The sequence below is a fragment of the Cyprinus carpio genome, chromosome A10 (assembly GCF_018340385.1).
Source record: "Cyprinus carpio isolate SPL01 chromosome A10, ASM1834038v1, whole genome shotgun sequence".
NCBI lineage: Eukaryota > Metazoa > Chordata > Actinopteri > Cypriniformes > Cyprinidae > Cyprinus > Cyprinus carpio.
This window is the reverse complement of record NC_056581.1, coordinates 2,439,267-2,460,699: the sequence shown is the minus strand read 5'-3', so window position 1 is coordinate 2,460,699 and position 21,433 is coordinate 2,439,267. Positions and strand designations below refer to the sequence as shown.

Genomic DNA, 21,433 nt, shown 5'->3' with positions numbered 1-21,433 from the left:
ATTATACTTAATCGCTTCAAAATTTTGATTCAATGACTCAAAAGTATTTCTGTAAAAATTTTACTGCAAATATTACTATTGATTGCTATTTTTTCATATTGGTGAATATAAATTAAGAAATTAAATTATTCTTGTACCCATCTAGTGAAAAAAAAAAAATAATTGACTATTTCTTGCATTAAATTACTTGAATCTTTTAAGTTACAACATTTTATGGAAGCGCATTTCTGAAACGTGATAATACGTAATTGTTGATTTTTAACTTACAATTCTAAAATCAGAATTGTAAGTTCATATTTCGCAAATCTGAGGTCACATGTCAAAATTACGCATTTTTTCTCAGAACCGTCACTTTATAACAACTCGTTATCACTATATTTCTCACAATTTAGAGTTTATATCTTACAATTTGGAGTTAACATCTCACAATTCTGACTTTATTCTGAAAACAAGTTTATTTCTTGCAAAATGGTTCTCAGAATTGCAAGTTTATAACAATATTTCATAATATTTGGTTAAATTGATGGTTGCTGAAAAACCAATTCAGAACAAATACATAAGTAGTTACATTTTTTATTTTATTTATCTAGAATACCATAAAAAGACAAAAATACACCTGCAGTGTGAGCAAATCTATTGCTTGTAAACAGCATCCCAGTAAAAAAAAAACAAAAAGGGTACCGTTTCACCGTCTAAGCATTAAATGCACTTTTTGGAGACATGCAGTGTAAGAGTGTTTGTGGTGCACTCATACTTTGGGCAGCTCCTCGATCTGGTTGGCGTCGAGGTAGAGCTCCTCTAGGGTCTTCTCGAAGCTGAATACCTCTTTGGGGACCTGCTCCAGGCTGCAATGTGAGTAGTCCAGCGAGGTGACGGTCTCCTCCTCGCCCCGCAGGCAGCGGCACGGCACCAGCCGCACAAACAAACTCCGCTTGCTGCTCATCCTCACCACAGCTCAGGCACTAGAGGAGAGAAGGAGAACATGATCAGCACCTCATGAACCTTAATAATTCATGGACAGGAACACTGGGATACAGGATAGTGCTGTCAAAACAGCTTGGTTTACAGCGAAGTTGAACACGGTGCAGGAAACCAGCTTTTTATGATTCGTAATTTATCTTGAGTAGGTATTGCTGAAGTAGGTGTTGCTTATTTTATAATTTTTAAAATCTTTTAAAAATAAAGGACTTTATCCTCTACATTTTTGTCATTTAATTGTAATATTTATTCTTTTTTTTTTTTTAAACAAAAGATTTTCATTTTATGACTTTGAATGTGCAACAGATTAAATTTTAACCAAATTTTCCAACCAGATAAAAAAAATAAAAAAAATAAAAAAAATTACATGATATAATTACGTGATATAATAGTTAACAAAAACAAATTAGAAATATTTAAAAAAAATTAAAATAAATGTAAAAAGAAATAAAAAATATTGTTATATAATACTGTTTAAGCTAGTTGCCAAGTCAACTAAAATAACTAAGACTGAAATAAAAATTAATAAAAAACTATACATACATATAAAATAAAAATTACTAAAATTGACAAATAAAAAAAAAAACATAATTATTAAAACTTTTAAATTAAGATGAAAAAGGAAAATATAAAAATAAGAACTGATTTTAAATATTACTAAAAACTACAGTAAATAGGATTTCAACGACACAAAAATAACACAGTATTAATCATAAAGATTTATCAGCAAACAAAATATAATGTGTGAAAACTGTCCATTTATGATATTGAATTACGCGTCGTGAATATATTGTACAGCATTACTAGAATTTAAATCTGCTATTTATTATCAGAAAGATTTTGTCCCATCTTTGGCAGTTCGAGAAATTGCTGACTGAAATGTGTGCTGTTAAATTTTTTTTATTAATTTTTTTTCCAATGAATAAATGAATGTGTCCTTGACTAATTTTGTTGGCGAGATAACACGGGTTTGGACATAAAGATACAGCTAACAATTACTCATCATCTACAACAGCACTGAGAGGAGCACATTAACATTCACTTAAACCCATTTATATTCATGCTCGGCCTGAAAACAGCATCATTATACGATGTCCTTTCATTCTGTTGAAATGGGAAAAGGCCCTTGATACGGGATCGAAAAGGCCGGCCCAAGGTTTGCTCATGAATCGACACACAGAGCAGTTCTCACAGGCGCTGCTCTACAGTCATCCAAACCCAGCGGCAACAACAACTCCCTCTCCTCTGGACCGTCATGCAGAGCCCTTCAATCAACATGTGCATGACAACAATGAAGCGCCAGTGCTAATGCCATTTAAAAGTATGAGCCATGTTTTAATCTGCTGAGAAAACATCTGAAAATGATCAAAACAAGAACACTTGTCATACAACAAGACCAGCGGGAATTCAGCTTAAATGCCTGAGCGATCGATTTAAATGTTTGTTCTGGTTCTCCGAAATGTACACAAGAAGTATGGGCGACGCTAGGCTTTTTTAGCGGGGCTATAGCATTTAGCTCCATAAACTGTACACAAATTCGCGATCGCCTCAGAATCAGTGCCCTTAAATTTCATATGAAAACGGCGGCAGACCTGTCCTCCTCCCCGTCTTTCAGTGCAACAAGGGGAAGTCGTGGCCTAGTGGTTAGAGAGTTTAACTCCTAACCCTAAAGTTGTGGGTTCGAGTCTCGGGTCGGCAATACCACGACGGGTGTGTGTTCTTTGGATGGGTTAAATGCAGAGCACGAATTCTGAGTATGGGTCACCATACTTGGCTTTATGTCACGTCACTTTCACTTTCAATCCTTTCAATACTCAAACAGAAACAGAGGACACAAGGTGTGTTTATCGATAGATTGTTAGAATATCTGTATCTGTGCAGTTCTTTGTCATAAATACAGTTTACAAAAGGTCATGTGGGAGCAATCGGTTTCCCATCTACTGTAAAGTTTTCGCTCTGTTCACCGCTCATCACACCACAGCGGTTTCCTCCAGCGAAAATCTAGCCCTTAACACATATGAACGCATACTTTATAAAACGACATTGTTGCTACTTTATAAAGAATGACCATACAGTCATTCCCAGAACTGATTAAAGACAGTGACAGACACCACTCATTTCAACTAAATATCAGAGTGACTAACAGAGATACAGTAGAAACATTATCCCCCGGTTTCACAGACAAGGCTTAAGCCTAAAGTTAGACTAAAATCTAAGTCTGAACGGTTTCACCTCAAAGCAACTTGCTCTGACTGATCTTAAAATATATCAGTGCCTTTATTTTGTCTCAAAATGCACACCAGTAATGTTTTTTGTAAGGCACATTTATAAAAATTACTTATAATGACCCAGATCGTGAAATACATTTATTAGCCTAAGAGTAAGGAAAGCACAAATTGGGAAATGAGAGCTTCCATGGAACATGTAAATGCTATGGATTTATTTTAAATATTTTTAATGTTCTTTAATGTTATCCATAGTTTTTTTTTTTTTTTTTTTAAGTATGGGTTCAGGCACCGTTATGGCACTGGTACCGTTTTGAATGTATCGATATGGCACAGTATCGTAAAAAACCCAACCATTTTTTTTGCCCGGAAGCGCTGCAAATATGGCCACCGAGTGAACAGACGTTCCTTTAAAGGGACTTTGACATTATGCAACAGGACACACAACGTCAGCGCCACAGGAAAGTTGTTTCACAGAAAGAAGAGGTTGCCACAGTTTGAGGAAAGATTAAAAAAGACTTTTATTCTTAGAACACTGATAATAAATCAAAAAGTGAAAGTTGATTTCATCTTTTAAAAATATAACAGTATGTGGAGTATGAAAAACCAGAGATGGGTATCAGGTGAGACAAACACAGATAAGTCATTTATGCATTGGGCAAAAGCTTGTTGTTCTGCATCAATACACCACAATCTGCAGATGTAGAGCTGAAAGACCCCTGAGCACAACGCCTTGACGACTGAGCCAGCAGAGGCATCAAAGACTCACTACTGGATCACATTCATCTCATATCACTGCTGACTGCATCAAGTGTCCTGCTGCCACTGCATGGTTTATGTTTTAGTATGAAATTCAACAGTATAGTTTATAGATTATTTTTTAGTTTATTTTTTTTTTTTTTTTTGCACACTTTTCAGCTTGGTTATCAGTTCTTTAATATCAGGTCTATCAATAACTGGCACCATTTGATGGGTTTCAAGTGTCTATAAGGAAAACACTCCCAACAAGCAAGCGATTATTAATGCATTAATGAAAAAAAAGATCAGATGTCACAGGTGGAAAGTGTAAAAAGTCTGATGCTCAGGCAATATTTCCTTTTATTTACGTTAAATACTTTACTAGTATTAAATACTGAACTATTATACATTAATATATTCATTACCTTTATGTATTATTGTAACATACTGAACATACTGTAATTTCCAATAATTACTCTACTTTTTAATAAGCTTCTATTACAAGACGAGCTTATGTAGCTTAAAAATTAGACAAACTAATTGTTTTTACATTATTTAAATATAAAACATTATTAAATTATAAATATGAGGCATTTAATGAAATGTAATATAATAACAATATTATACATAATAAAATATAAATATAATGTTACTAGCATGCTGGCTGTTTATAAGTATTTATAAAGCACATACTAATGCTTTATTCTTCATGACCATATTTTAGATCCCGTAATCTCTACCCCACACCTAAACTTAACAACTAATACTAACTATTAATGAGCAGCAAATTAAGAGTTTACCAAGGCAAAAGTCATAGTTAGTAGTTAGTTAACAGTGAGAATTGAACTAAAGTAGGGCTGGGCGATATGGCCTAAAAAAAAAATACCCGATTTTTTAACAAAAAATCCGATTTACGATTTAAACCGATTTTTTTTTCCCCTACTTAAAATCAATATTCAGATGACAAAGAAATTGTTCAAAACAAGTTTTAACTTTATTTTGTTTTGATTTTACCTTCTGGGATTTGATCTGGATTCCCCGTTCAGGTTAAATTGCAATCAGAAACAACAAGCCAAAAAGACAAGATGGCAGGTCCTGCCATTGTAAACCTTGAAAACGTTACATAAAATAAAATGTAACATAACATTCTTATCATACTGGATACAGTCTGTAAGACTGTCAAAGGTCTTTACTATTTTTTTTTTTTTTTTTTAATGGGAGCCGCACTGATAGGGCAGAGTCAATCAGAGAGCCACTTTTACCGCAAAGTATCAAAAGCTAAATCTAGTCACAAATAGCATGTCTTTTTATCAGTCTGTCATCCCTGATATGCAATGCAATGCGATACAAAAGGGGCTATCATTCTTTATCATTTACCAGTCAAATTTGTAACTGAGACAAGATGATTTAAAAAAAAAAAAAAAAAAAAAAAAAAAAAAAAAAAAAAAAAAAAACACCTTAATGCTGGAAAGATTATACTAGCCCATCATGCATCTAACCATCCATGTGCACACTCGGTGTTAAGAGCTGTTAAGATTAAAACTGCCAACTCCGCAGTGAGTCAGTGTCATGGACGTAGGACAGAGCAAGTGTAAATATATTTTCTAGTCTATATCTCCATCTTGTTGTAAATAGAGCAGACAGTGTCTAACTGTGTCTACACCGTTAGATAACAAGAATAACAATGGCAGCTAATTTCATGAAAATCAAATACACTTCTTCAGTTTTTGAATTTTAGGTAGGCTATGTTTACTAAGGTTAGATTAATATATTAAATACATTTTAATTAGCCTAATACAATTAATAAAATTTAAGAAGAATGTAAGAATTTCGTTTTGAAAAATTGCCATTTATCTGCATGCATAATTTTAGACAATTATCCAAGAATTTCGGTACAAACAGTAAACATTAGGCCTGCTAGAGACATTTTATGTCGGAGCGGGATCTGAGCGGGAATTGGGTTTATGGCGAAGGTGAGCGGAATATTAACGGGGCGCTTGCTTGGTGCTGGCTGAGCGACTGAGTGGAGCGCACGTCCATACAGCGGGAAACGTAGCGGAGCTTCATACCATGGGCGGAGCGGGGGGTGGCTAATTGGGCTTAAGCCCCGAATGTTTTGTCAAAAGCCCCGAATTTTTTTTTAAAATAACTTTGTTTCATTTCCTCTCAATATTTCAGACTGGGGCGGCAAAAAAAGCTCTATTACCGTGCGTGGTGGCGAACGGTAATGCATCGCGCATCACTCAGCTTGTATGCCAACTGCCAATAAAAACTAACGAAGAAGAATATAAATCTTCTTCTTCGTCATTGTCATCAGGGGCTGGCAGGCTTTTTAATTTCACCGGCGTCGTAGCGAGCTCACTGGCTAACCGGCTGAAATGAACATTATGGACATAACAACATTTTTTAAAAGGATCACTAACAGTAAACCTCACCGGCCGGAGAGAGATTCAGAAGCAGCGTCAGAGGAACCGTGGACAAGTGTTACAAATGTAACCCCCTCCCCCCACCCCCCCCAAAAAACCCTAAACACACAGCTTGTATCAAATGCTTAAGCCCATTCTGAACTACGGGAGCCCTGAGTGGAGCGCCGGCGGATGTTAAAAAGAAAACCGATTTTCATTCAAACAAATCGATGTAAACTACACATTCGAGTTAATCGATAAAATCGATTTATCGCCCAGCCCTAAACTAAAGTGTGACCCAATACTCATAATTCATATTATTCTGTTTCTGAAGTCTAACGGACCTGTAATCATATCAAAAGCAGAAAGTAAACAACTACAATCTAGAATCTAAAAACAACATGCAGATATTCAGAAGAATCAGTTCATTCCAGTAATCCAGAAGCCCAGATCATGAACCACTACACCGTCCCAGACAACAGCAGCAGTTGTTTCGCTGATGTCGGGTCATTAGATATTAAACACTCTGGCTACAGTGATACGCCTCTCAAGCTCAGGCATACATGGGTAATGTGACATGAAAATGACATGTTAGCAGAACTGGATAATAAACGAATAGACTCCTATTGTATGAATGATTTAAGGGAAGTAAAAACACAGGCCTCGAGCTTAGTTCCTCTTGGAGCAGGTCCAGGTGCATCATTGTGTTTCCACACATGTTGTCCTGCGGTACTGTGACGGGCCGGCTAGAGTATCCACTTTTACTTGAGCGCACATAAGAGACGCAAGCAGAGCGGAGGGAAAAACCCCTCTCAGCCTCGGGCTTTATTATATCGCGTCAAAGGGAGAAGTGTGGGAAAATGTGCCTAGGATTTCTGCTTCCAACCAGATGTGACGTGTGCTGCTTCAGGGCTCAAGTGATGATGATGATGATGATGAAGAGGCGCTGGATTACATCACAGATGCTGGAATGCAGCTGCATCAATGAGATGGTTGTGGAGGAGCGTGGAGAATGTGACCTTTCTCCTCGTCCTCCTCCTCATCAGCAGACAGACAGACAGAGCCCAGCTCTTCATCACGTGTTCGGACCGAGAGAGCATCAATGGACCGTTCACATCCAAACAGTTGTTTCTTCAATGAAAAGTCACTGTTGTACACGACCAGTCACAAGTTTGTGCTCTGTACATGTTCTGAGACCATGTGTGCTGAAAGGCTTGAAAAGGATCTAATTTCTTTATAAAACGTTACAAAATATGAAAGAGATGAACTGGACCAGGTACAGGTCACTGACAAATAAAAGTGTCAAGTTATTAGAAATGTACTTTATGTTTGCTTTGAAAAACTACAAAATAATATTAATAAAATTAAATTTTACTGACGGTTAAAATGTCATGTTTTAAGAGTCTATTGATAAAAAGTTAAAATGATTAAAGGTATTAAGCAAAAAATGAATAAAATAATATAAATAATAATACCTGAACTAACCCAGCCTTGTCAGTTATTTGATTATCTGATAATTATCTGATTTTCTTCAAATCATTTTAGTAAAACAGCTTCATATTTTTTTTCTTTCAGAGAGATAACAAAAGATTATAGTGAACTATATGGTTTCTTTTCAAGATTTTGCTTCTTCACTATGATATAAGGACTGTTTATGCCCCCCAAAAATCTGAAAATGAACTTAAATAATAAAGTAATAATAAAAAAAGTAATAAATAATAATATTCATTTAATTATTTAAAAATTAAAAACACGTTCACCATAAAAAAGTTGTATTTAAGTTAATAGACTTTTAAATGTATTTTTGAATAAATTAACAGATCTGAAAAAAAATAGAAATAAAATAAAACCACTGACACATGTACGAGTTAAACTGAAAAATGAATAAAAAGATGCTAATTTCTCAGAATCAAAATTATGAAGTTGGTTAAAAGAACATTTAAAGTGTAAAGAGCTGAAGCCCAGACTAGTGTTATGTTAATACCACTGCTGTAGTATTATAGTTACTGTAAAATTTATTTTATTTTATTGTTGTTTGTTTTTTTTTTTTATTACTTTATTTCTTAGTTGTTTTCTTAGTTCAGTTTCAGTAATATTGCCTTGATTTATTTATTTATTTATTTTTGATGTCAGCTAACATTTATGTTATTTCAATTCTTGAATGTATTTTATTTTTTTATGGTTTTATTTTTAGTAAACATTAATAACCCTGATCTAGATAAAGAAGTTAATTGAATTATTCAAAAGTTTAAATGTAAGGTAGAACACTGTGGGCTTGTTTTACTGCGCTTTTTATGCTGTATTTTGACACTTTTTTTTAAGCTCATCAGTCCCAGCTTGTTTGCAAAGAAATGATGGAAAAGAAGACTAGAAACTTTTTGCAAGACATCTCCTTGCAGATCCACAGAAAACCGTCAAGCAGCACTTTCTGAAAGCAACGCTACAAATGCACACATGTGGGGCTAGTGAAACGGTTATAACAGCCGTGGACTGCTCAGCTTGACTGTTGCGGAAAAGTTTGTGCAGACAGTGATAGTGAATAAGAACATGCTGCTCTCCAGCGGCCTGCCCTTATCAGTCATAACAAACACAGGGCCGCTGACGTCACCCTGCGGAGGGAAGTGGGTGTGCTTTGCCCCAACGCAAGCGGGTCCAGGGCGGAGGTTGAGTGCTTCCCTTTTAACACACTGGCAGACAATGACGGCCAGATCCTGCTGCAACCAGCGTAGCTGACGTTAAGACGTCTACAGAGTGTGGATGAGGAACAGAAGACAGACGCTCAACTCCACTTCCAGCAGCTGTGAGATTATTCAGCACCAGCACAGACTGTACAAACCCACAAACACTACTACACGTCACTTTTCACAAATTGTAATTTTTGCTCTCTTCATGAGCACTTTTACTCTCTTGAGGCTTGTAAACGGATGCATAATTTAGCAATTCGCAGTGTGTGGGAAAATATGGTTTTACTTCCTATTGGTGCTGACATAATCACGTGACGCATGCCATGCGATACAGCCCTCAGAGAGGATGCGACTGTCTCTAAGGAGTGACGCAGCTCAGCAAACCAACAGTAATGAACTCCACATGGCCTCTGTACCAACAAAAACACACACAACACACTGAAGAAAAGACCTGAGCCATATCTACAGACCAGAAAATCATGAAGACCCAGGGCTACATAGAAACTACCCAGAAAACACACTCGCAGAAAGGTACAAAACTGACACTGGGGTGAAATATAAGATACAAAAGCTATTCGGTACACCTTTGTACCTTTTATACCCCTAAATATTAGTACCATACACATATTAGTACTGTAAATGTACATATTATATGAATAGTTCAAATTAATAATATTAGTACCTAAAGTGAACATATTAGTACCTTTTGAAAGGATACCACCCCAGTGACAGTTTTGTACCTTTTTCCCTGAAAGTGTAAAGATTTTACATTTTTTGACCATTAGCAGATTTTTGTTTGTTTGGAGGTCTATATATATATATATATATAGACAAACATGTGTCACATGATCATTAGTCTATAACAATAAAATATTATGAACACTTTATTAATTATTATTACAATTGTAGTGATTTATACTAAGCTGCTTTCTCAATATGAATGATTGTAAAAAAAAATTATCTTTGTTTTGGGCTCTTTAAAAATGTTATGAATTCAATTGATTAGACATGCTTTTTAAATTTAATAAAACGATAATTTTGAATATAGAAAAATTTAAACGGAAAACACTGAATTTGGAAAAAAATTAATTTATGATTTCATAGTGCCCTACATTTTTATGTTTGTTACATTTTTAATAAATTGTTATTATTACTTAAATTACTCATGCTTTTTGATTATTACACTTTAAAAGTTAAAAAGGAAAACACTGAACTCGGTAGAAATCTAAATGCATTTAAGAAAATTAAACAGGTTTTTTAATTTTTTTAATTTTTTAATAAACTTATTTAATAAATTGTTATTAAATGGTATTAAGTTCAAATATTTCAATTAATTAGACATGCCTTTTGATTACTAAAATTTAACCATGAAAATAAAATTTAAAACAAGGAATCCAGGAAGAAGAAGAAAAAAAGCAGAAGAATAGACCAGATTTTAAAGGGCCCTATTATTGTCAGACACAATGACCAAGTTGTAACCAATTACAGGTCAATCTCTACCAGCAAAGCCCCAGAACGTCCTAGCAACTGCATAGCAACAGGGTAAAAACACTCAGAAGTGCAACCAACCACAACACTCAAGCATTGTGATGGAAAGTTTTGCAAGCACCAAATCAAGGTTTTTTCCTAGGTTTTTCTCACCTATCATGACTGTGCATCCAAGCTCAACTATATTCCAAATGTTTGTTTGTGTGTGTGTGTGTGTGTGTGTGTGTGTGTGTGTGTGTGTGTGTGTGTGTGTGTGTGTGTGTGTGTGTGTGTGTGTGTGTGTGAGAGAGAGATCGGGGTGGGGGAGATACAAGAGAGATTTGCCTGCTGGCACAACTTTCACATCAAACAGACCTCACACAATCTGTCCTCCCTCTTTTGTGCCAGTCCACACGGCTCTCTTTATCCAGAAAACGCCAGCCCGTCGTGCAGCCTTTAACCCTTCGGGTCACCGCCGTTGCTATGGTTACAGCCCGACGTGGGAGAATGGCAGGGGTGAAAACAGTGGACAATGTGACAGACGCTGCAGCACTGCTACATTCCACAGCAGCAGTGCGCCTCAAGGTTAGCGAGATCATACGCCATAAAAACAGGTACTGTTCCAAAGAAAACACCTGTGGGGGTAAACATCACACCTAGAGAGAGGAGCAGAGGAGGAAGCGGTAGCAGGAAATCCTTCACACACACGCTGGCACTGTAAAGGCCACGCCACTGTGATGGAGATTGTTTCCATGGATCATTTAACCTGGATTTCTGTGCAATGAAGTACAGGCTTGTAGTTAAAATCTAGAAAAACAATGTGACTTGAGAAGCTCAGAGGAAGCAGAAAGGAAAAGTTCACATTGCTCTATTCCTAACAAAAAGAGATCACACCTAGAATAAAAAGTATATAAATTTTAATTTTTTTTAAGAAAATGGCAGATCATTTCACTAGATAAGACCCTTGTTCCTCGGCTGGGATCATGTAGAGACATGAACATCTTGGATGACATGGGGGTGAGTAAATTATCAGGACATCTTTACTCTGGATGTGAATTAATTCTTTACATTTCTATATTGTTTGGAGGAGGAAACTGGGCAATGTTTTTTTATACATAGACAACATTCAGGTTTTTTATCAGATGCATGCAAAATATCTGGATTCATGACACATGGGAGATGCATTTCCCGCATACCGCATCTTTTAGTTTTGCTTTTATCATGCTACTTATATTTTTTGGTTCTGTTCTGTTCTGAATACAGTCATTTTCAATGGATTTGTGGTGGAGTGATGGGAACTAAAATACGTTTATAAAGTTCTACATTATTCCTAAATACTTATAAAACATTACTTTTTTTTTATACACCAATGTGACTTTTCTGTTTTTTTTTTTTCCTCTTAAAGGAGAACTGGTCTGACACAGTCAGGTTCAACCTACTTTCTTGAAAATTGAGCACAAAATAATCATTACTTGCATTTCAACATAAAACAAAAGCTTCCAAGAGTGAGCACTGCTGCTGCCAATCCTCACTGCTTCCTACTAGGGCTTTTGCAATAAACTGCTATTGGAAAATAACTGTGATAGATAGAAGACGAAATCCTGATATCACATTAATATTACACGTATTACTAATTCAGAATTTTTTCTCGCAATTGCAAGTTTAGATCTCGCAATTTTGACTTTTCTCTCAGAACTGCATGAAATAAATTTATAATTCTGGCATGTTCTAGCAATTCATACTTTTTTTTTCTTAGAATTCTGATTTCTGAGACAGATACCGGTACGATTGTGAGTTTATATCTCACAATCCTGACTTTCTAGCTTGCAATAGCACGTTACAGAACTATATCACGCAGTTGTGGCTTTATAACATGCAATTGTGAATTTATATCAATTCTGAGAAAAAGAAAATTACGGAGTTGTGAGACGTAAACTTGCAATTTCAAGAAAAAAAAAAGTCAGAACTGTGAGATAAAAAGTCACAATTACCTTCTTTATTTTTTATTCAGTGGTGGAAATAAGCTTTGATACAAACAAACTCTCTCTTTTTAGCCTCCACACACTTGTATTTTGAGTGCAATTCACTGGGCAAAAAAACCTGAGAAAATAAATTAAAGATGATTTTGACTAATAGCATTATTTATAAATGCTTAAAAAAATTCTGTAGATACTGCAATATCATTATTGTGACTTCTTTTAGCTACAATAAAAATGAAGTGAAAACCGGCCCTAATGACAGGTCAAGTCTGAATATGCAGAAATGTGATAAGAAGAGATTGTGAGTGAATAATGGCATAAATTTAGCTCTGTTCCTCAAATAAATCTGTATGACTTAGAGCTCAGCAGCTCCACTCCTGTAGTTTGGAGCAAAACATTTCAAATAAATGACAGAATTGTCATTTTGGGCTGAACGGTTCCTTTAAGCAGTGACCCAGCTGAGATTTCAGTGAGGCTCTGATGAAGAAGATCAAGGCAAATGATTCTGTGTGAATCAGAGGCTCTCCTTGGCTGCAGGCTGCCTTGTGGGAACTCACTGACCCATTTCCCACAGCTCCACGGATCGGCTCCGACGACCAATTACACAATGGTCACATTTTAAATACAACGCTGCTTCGCTCTCCTCCAGCCCTCCTCCCGCCTGCGGTTATCGTAGATCTGCACACAACAGGAAGAGCTCGTCTGCAGCTTCTCTGATGCAAAGCACTATTGGCATCTCAGAGCCTGCGTAATGTTAAACAGAGCAAGAAACAGACACGTGGCCAAGAAACAGCTAATACGTGCTACCCTGTCTGCGACTGCTGACGTACACTGTTCTCAGTTGCAGATGGTGAGAAGGAAACGTTCTCAGATCCTGTCGTACGGATCTACGGTCGGACAGCACTTGAGGAGCCGACAGCTGTGTAGCGTGTCAGATCTAAAAGAAACGTACGCTTTCTGACAGTGCTGAAGATATTTATAGGAGATCTGGATGTGGCCAACACTTCAGCACGGATCAGTTTTTGATCCAAACCGAGCGCGCCGGAGGAATGCTGGGGCGATGCGTATGAAAAATAGGCCATGTTTTGAGGAAAGAGAAAAAGCCAGAAGAGAGAGAAAGAGAGAGAGAGAGATAGAGAGAGAGAGAGAGAGAGAGACAGAAAATATCAAGCATAACCCTGAGATTATGCAGTCTGGAGGGAAGAACTGAAAATAGCAGGATGGTGTGTGATCTGATGATCTGAAGTTTAGTTACAGCTCTTTGGAAATCTGTATCACTTGGCACAGTAATGTAGGGCAAGTTCTGCTTGAATACTGTAATACTGCAGGAAAGATTATTTGACTCAGTACAAGGAAGTCAACATGGAAAGTCCTGCAATCAAGAGCTAGAATGACACTTCTTAAGTAAAACTCAAAAATGACACTGAATCTACCAAACCTCTACGCATATTACCATTGGCTAGTACATTTTTTAGTTTACTCGCTGTCAATATATACATTTATTAATATTTATATAAAATAAAAAAAATTTTGTTCACTCAAACTGATTTGCTGGCTTCTGCTTCCAAACAAACGTAGTCATTTTGACAGGAAAAAAAAACAATAATACCATTTATATGCAGCACATCAATTCTACATGATATTTAAGACCATCTCGATCTCTCTCTCTCTGTGTGTTTCTGTGTGAGAAACACAGAGCGCTCTCAGCTGAGCGACGGCTAGTTGGGCGTCTTCACACTAAAGTTTAGAGTGTGTCAAATATGCTGTGGATCCACTGATATGAACAGGAACAGTGTGCTTTAAAGAACTAAACATAGGCGCTAACTCACTGACGAGTGAAATCTAACAGCTTATTAGCCACTGGCTAACGACCGACGTTATCTAGCTGTCTAGCTCAAAATGTGCATATGCAAGTGATCTACTCACAACGTAGAAGATGTAACCTTCAAAACAGAAAGCGGTCAGAATGGTTGACTAGATGTCCAGCAGGTCAATGCAGAAGAGACCAGAACCGAGGAAGAGTTATCAGTGTTTCCTGTCATACATATCTGGACAAGTGACTTCATGTTAAGTAAATGAAAATGACATTATGAAAGTACAGTTGGATGCATCAAATAGTTTGACCAGTCATCCAAAAACCAATTGGTCATGTTCAGACTAGTTTGACTAGTTTATAAGCACTGAAAAAAAGGGGAAAATCTGATTGTCTGATTTACGCAATAATTTTCAAATCAATATTTTTTTTTCTTTCAAACTTTATTTGCATTTGATAAAAATAGTTCTTTAACATGTTCAATCTAACGTTCAACAGCACAACAGAAAATATTTTTTTTTTTTACTGTTGACATAACTAAAACATTAGTTCCCAGCATGCATTGCATGAGACTTAATGGGGAAAATAAAAATGTTGAAATTAAGTTTTATTTTGTTTTTGAACAACATGAGAAAAAAGAAAACTTGAAAGTGTTTAATGTTCAATAATGCTGGGATTTAGAGTGAAGCTTTTGCTGAAGTTGATCATGTTTATGCTGCTGTATTCAAGAAGCACTTAATACTAGCATTTATCAGTGATGTGACAAAATATAGGTGATTAATATAAACAAACTTTTTTGTTCTGAACTATTCCTTTGAAAAGCATTTAGCAGGTTGTGTTTTGTAAGTTGCTTTGTAATGCAGGATCAGTGCTGTAATCATCTTGTTCTTATCTGCTGGCCTGTTCTCTAACATGTGTCCGGGCGTACAGCAGGTGTCAGGTGTCAGGTTCGTCTGCTGAGGTGTGTGTGTGTCCAGGCCGGAGGTGAGAGGTCGCAGGAAGCAGCAGGAAGGCTGGGTGCGCGTTTCATTCGGTCACCAGCGCATCTCCTCCACCTCCAGCTGACACAGCAGGGGCCGAGGCCTCTCTCAATAATTCAGCGGCCGAGATCGCTTCAGAGATGCCAATCTGGGAAGATCTCTGGCACAGACAATGTGGATTTCTTAGTATACAAACATAAACTTGAGAAAGGGTGAAGCCGAGAATCAAAAGAGGTGAAAAAACACTGGTATCGGTGACAAAAGCTGCACAACCGGTTCGTCCAGTTCTGCTCCACTGTTTTAGTTTTGGTTCTCACCGTGCTGTTCATTGCATAGTGGTCTCACGCCAGTGAAGCAAACAAAACCACTATTGTCCTGGCGGATCTGCTCTGAACTGAGGGCGGGTAATCTGATCTCGCTCGAAGCACAGCACCTGTGCCGCATCGCCTACATTAGTTTTATCGTGTATGGAGGGACCTTCGCACTTGTCGATTCACTTACTCACTGTTCCATTTGCAATAATTTAGGCCGTAGTGTTTGAAACCAAAACAAGATCTGCGATATGGAAAAGTGCTGATGACAATTTTATTGGCATGTGTTTTGATATTTGTAGTCAGATGCCAAAGTCTGTATTTCTCTACCAGCAATGCATCCAGGAAAATAACACTAAGGGTGCTTTCACACTTGGTTCGCTTGCCTGGTCTGAACCAGAGTTCGATTTCTCACCCTAAAACTAGGTAAACTATTTTCAAAGGTTATTGTTCAGACAGGTACAAAAGGCACAAGCTGTGAGTACAAGAGGCCAATTTCTACAGTGATTTTACCATGTTGTGTACATGTGTATGATTCCGTTACGCCACCATAAACGACTAAACAGCTGAGCAAAACAGTCCATTAGCCTAACTGTAGTTTATTTACATTTGCCAAGCAACTTGACACACTAAAATAGAGTTTCAATCAAATAATGTCCAGTCACAGGTCAACACATAGATATGAGAAAATGTGCTATATTGAGAACGCAAGGTCAAGGCTAAAGGCTGTTGTTAGGCACAATGTCTCATCGTTCTGTCTGTGACCGTCCCTTAAAGTCTGTGTGTCCATCTCGGTGTCATCTGACCAGCGCAGGACACTCAGGGGTGAGTCAAAAGACAGAAATATGAGCTTGAGAGGACAGCAAATCACCACAATCCCTCTCTGTCTCTGTCCCTAAATGTCAGATGGAGTTTCAGCTTCCACATCCACATCATCCTCCCAGATGCAGCTAGATGACAGGACACAAATAGATAAAAGCACTGGCAAAGAAGTGTCATGGATTGTATGATTATTCAATATAATGTTTTGAATCCAGAGATTTATACAATGTCCTCTCTTCACATTATATAAATTATACAGGATATTTCAAAAATTTTTCTTTATTATTCTATTTTTGCTATTTAAATATTAAAGAAAGTGGGATAATATTAAGGCTGTCGATTTAATTTGGTGTGATCAATTACGGAAAAGTAACACTAAAATTATTAACGTATTTAATGCGCCCCAGCCCCAACCTGTTCTTCATCTTACATTGCATGCTGTTTTTTTTTCTTTCGAATATCCGTACAATTACAAACGTGATGCTGTTTTTATAAAACAGATCAATTTTTAATATGACAAATTTTAGACACAACATTGTCAGAACTGTCTGTTTTTGTCAACAAAACAATTCCGAACAAAGTGCTGTCCATCTCCAAATAACATGCACCAATGTTTCGTTGCTTAATAAAATATGCAGTTCCTTTATTGAGTCGGTCTCTCAAAATTGAATATGGGGAAACCCTTATCCTCCGAGATGCTGAAGCCTGATTTAATCACTGATATCAATGATTTTCAAGCATTCACCTGATTGGCGGGCTCACTGTCGCTGACAAAGTTGTCTATGAGCGGAGGTTTATAGGGATTCACAGACCATCATTTGCATGATTCAAGCAGCGGCCTGCCGTGTACAAAGCACAGAGAAGTTCAAGTCACTCAGTCACTCATTCACATAATACCAGCATACCTTGCCTTTTAGCAAAGCTAAGCATAGTTTGTCTATTTACTTAAATGTAAAGAATATGGCACTTGCTTCTGTCTGAGGCAAATACATTGTGAAGAATGCAGCGAATGGAAATACATTATATATGGTATGTATTATATATAGCAAATTATACAGTAGCAGAATTGCTTTTATACCAACTGCAAACTGCACTGGAGACAAGTGATTCACATAAGTGTTGTTCAGTAAAGTCAAATGGACTTTGGTTCGCAACCACAGCTCTAGTGTAAAAATGCCAAAACTAAAGATCCAGCAGCTGACCATCCTCATAATTCTAGGGCAGAACATCCTCCTTCCTGTGAGTAAAAACTGCTGTTGAACACCTTTGCCATAGTGCAGAGGAGAAGCAGCATGAGCTCATTAAAAGTCCTGCGCTTGCATTTAGTGGCAGATATCTGTCCACTATTCCACACAGCCTTATCAATTATGAGTGAGCTGCTGTTTTTAGACGTGCAATGAATCCTCTCACAGTGCTCTCAAACACTCTGGCAGGAAAACGGAGCCAAAAGAAGCCTGCATTAAACCGGCGTCAGCTGCTGAGCTTTTCATTAAATATGAGATTAGCTGAAAATGTGGAAAAACACTGAAAAACAAATGCCTCTGGGTCCCGTTCATACGGCAGCAGGAAATGCATGTTTCAGCGGCAGTGTGAGGATCCATTTGATCCTGTAAATGGGAAGCCATGAAGCTTGTTATGATGCCCCAGTGGAGCTGAAGAGCCCAGAAAGAGGAGAAAAAAACTAAATGTGTGAACCCTTAGATTTGATTTGTTCACAACTGAAGCTATATATATATATATATATATATATTAAGCACACTGTCGTTCAAAGTTTGGGGTCAGTAAGACTTTTTTTTTAAAGAAATTCACAGTTTTATTAAGGAAGAACACACTAAATTGATCAGTAAAAACAATGCTACAAATGTAAAATATTTATATTTTAAAGAAATGCTGTTCTTTTGAACTTTCTATTCATCAAAGAATATTGAAATCAATGTATCATAGTTTTCACAAAAAAGCACAGCTGTCTCCAACACTGGTAATGTTGTGGTGAATTTCCCTTGCGGTAATTTTGTATATATATATATTAGGACTGGGCAATTTAACAAATTTTTATTGCGTTAACGCATTAATTAACGCAGACAATTATTTTAATGCGCATTAACTTGAGTTTTTATTATTATTATTATTTTGAAAGTCCATTACTCACTGGCTCTCTGAATACACATACAGACCAATCATGGTCACAGGTGGGGTGGGATGTTGATCAGTACTGGTTTGGGATGGGTGTCATCATGCGTCTCAACCAATGAGAGCATTTGGGGTGGGCCTAACACCGTGTCTACACTAGGTATGGGACGATTACCGGTTTTTAAGGTATACCGCGATTCGAAAATTCACGGTTTCAAAACCACTAATATTTTCCATTATACCGTTCCTGCGGTATGCGCTGTTTTCCATGTCTCCTCAATGACTGAGAGTAGGAATCCCTCAGGCTGAGTGCAGTGTAGAGAATAACACTGACCCCCTCCTCCTCCTGTTGGTGCGAGCGAGCGAGTGGTCAGTCACGTGTGTGTAGGATGGCCGAACTTAAGGAGCTGCCCCAGAACTTAAGGCCCGGGTACACTTCATAGTCAGCGTTCCTTTCCGTCTCGCGCACAGCTTTCAAAAGTATACTCAACCGCAGATGAGCTCGACACATGTGCAGTACCACGGGGTGCGTAGCTGTACGTGAGCCCTCTTGATGACGAAAATAACATAATGCTGACGGTGTGCGGACGGCCGAAGTATACTTTGGCCTTTACGCGATCGGCAACCAGACGTTTTTTTGCCTTATTGCAACTCTCTGTTCTGGACTTGCACAAACTGCGTTGCAAAGAAATCATTTTCCAAAATGTAATTTTTGACGATGGTTGCACAGAGAAAAATACTGTAGAAGGCAGATCACTCACTGTTCATGATGCACAAACTATTGGAAGAAAATCCTCAATATTGATTTGGGGGTTTATATTGGCGAAACTTGATGATTTGCCTGTCCGACGTTTGTCTCAGTTATTTGTGTTCTAACATGGCTAAGTTGGCTAAATGTTTATGTTCTGTCCGGTTTAATTCTGTTTATAGTTGTATTTATTGCTATGTCCTACTTTGTTGTGCTGAATACTACGAAGTTAACACAATTTAAAAGTCCAGTTATGATCGACAAGTGTTGGAAAGGATATAGAGGGTGTTTGATTTGGTGTTTACTTTGTTTTTTAGAGATTTTTTTTGTATTTATTTTGTGTCTTTTACGCGGCATCCATCAAAAATAGGTGAACGTTCTTAGGATCGCAATGAATGATGCATGCATGAGCCTCCCTCAAGACGCACCATCACAAGAAGAATACACGAGTTGTATGAAAGGGAGATTTTAATTTGATTACATTAATGTTAAAGTTGAAATTTACAAGAAATATTTTAAGTGCTGTAAAGGGAATACTGCTGTAAAAAGCAGATTATTCAGAATGATACCTACTGAAAAATCTCTCCTAACCAATGCTGTTAACTACAAAGAGAACCCTACGTTTTGGCACATGACTATAATATGAAAGGTTAAGATTAACAACAGAGCTTTTATATTCAACTGCTATTTATTTCCAGATATCAAAATTACACTCAAATAAAAATTTTAATATCTGTTTACAACTCATTTGCACATAGTCTTCCAGATTTATTCAAACATACATCAATAATTTTAAGTAAAAAAAGCTCCTCTTTAGTGTTGTTTTATAGCTAACTAATGAACCATACAGACACGTCTCCACTTCCTTCCACTATAGAAAAGTAAAGCCAAAACATTCTCAGTATGGCCGCTGTCTTCTTGTGAAAATTGTGTCATTTGGAGCCAGAGTCTGTGCAGATAATAATAAGAAATGTGTCTTGAGCAGCAAATCATCATATTAGAATTATTTCTGAATGATCATGTGACACTGAAGACTGGAGAAATCCAGCTTTGATCACAGGAATAAATTATATTTTACAAAACATTTACATAAGAAAAACAGTTATTTTAAATTGTAATAATATTTCACAATATTACTGTATTTACTGTACTTTTGATCAAATAAAAGCAGCCTTGGTAAGCATTAAGACACTTGCCATTAAGAACTTGCATGTACTGTACATGCACTGGAGCAATTCATAATATTCTGGCAAGTGTGAGCATGAGTAATGTCTGTATGTGTGTGTGGGTGCTTCAGCTACTAAACATGACAGACCATCAACGCGGAGCCTTTTAGAAGCACATCTGATGTTTTCTTTAGGCTAGAGTTGATAGCGTGAGCTGCAGGCGTCGAGTTGACCTCTGTGCATATAAATGCCTGGAGTGGTTCCCAGACACACACTCTCAGTGTGTCTGTAGTTTGTGTGAGACTTACTACTGCACCCTATTCAGTGTTAAAAGGATAGTTCATCTATTGTTTGGAAAAAAAGCAGTTGAAATATTCTTCAAAATACCATTTGAGCTGCATAAAAGAAAGCCAAGTTTGGGACGACATGAGGGTGAGTCAACGTTCATTTTTGAGTGAACTTTCCTTTAATAAATTTCCAGATTCACTGAGCATCACTCATCACATCCTCCAAACAAACAGCAAATGTCAAAGCAGCAGCTAAATCTGCCAAAGAGCTTCTCATGCTGTATCTTCATGTGCATCTCTGTAGAAGCACATTTGAAAAGAGGAAAAACCTGTAAGTCCAATACAGGGATCAACACTAAGGATTTTTTCTACTGGCCCGCTTGGGCCATTGGTTCAAATTTTTACTTGCGCTGCCAACATTTTCACTGGCCATGACACAAAAAAATAGTTGCTTTTATCATTGTTTTTTATCTCTATTATAAAAAATAAGATTATATGACAGCAATATTTTAGATACCAATAAAATTTTGCAATTCTCTATTTCAATTTCAATACCACAGCAAATGTCTCCAGCCAGAAATAAACATAAATATATAGTTTAAATATTTATTAAAAGTGTATAGCACAAGTAATAGCACAAATAAACATAGGCCTATAGCACAAAGATAGAAATGAAATTATTATTTAGGTTTTTATGTTT

The 21,433-nt window shown here is 36.9% G+C and overlaps 1 protein-coding gene across 3 annotated transcripts in view; it reads right to left on the bottom strand.

The window, feature by feature from the left end:
* LOC109091975 (erbin-like) overlaps nucleotides 1–21,433 on the bottom strand; it is an 83,965-nt gene that overhangs the window by 38,689 nt on the left and 23,843 nt on the right. For all 3 annotated transcript variants that reach the window (XM_042764703.1, XM_042764704.1, XM_042764705.1), the window contains exon 2: nucleotides 755–962. In XM_042764703.1, the coding sequence (XP_042620637.1) occupies nucleotides 755–943 (189 nt within the window). In that variant the 5' untranslated portion in view covers nucleotides 944–962. The remainder of the gene's footprint in view (nucleotides 1–754; nucleotides 963–21,433) is intronic.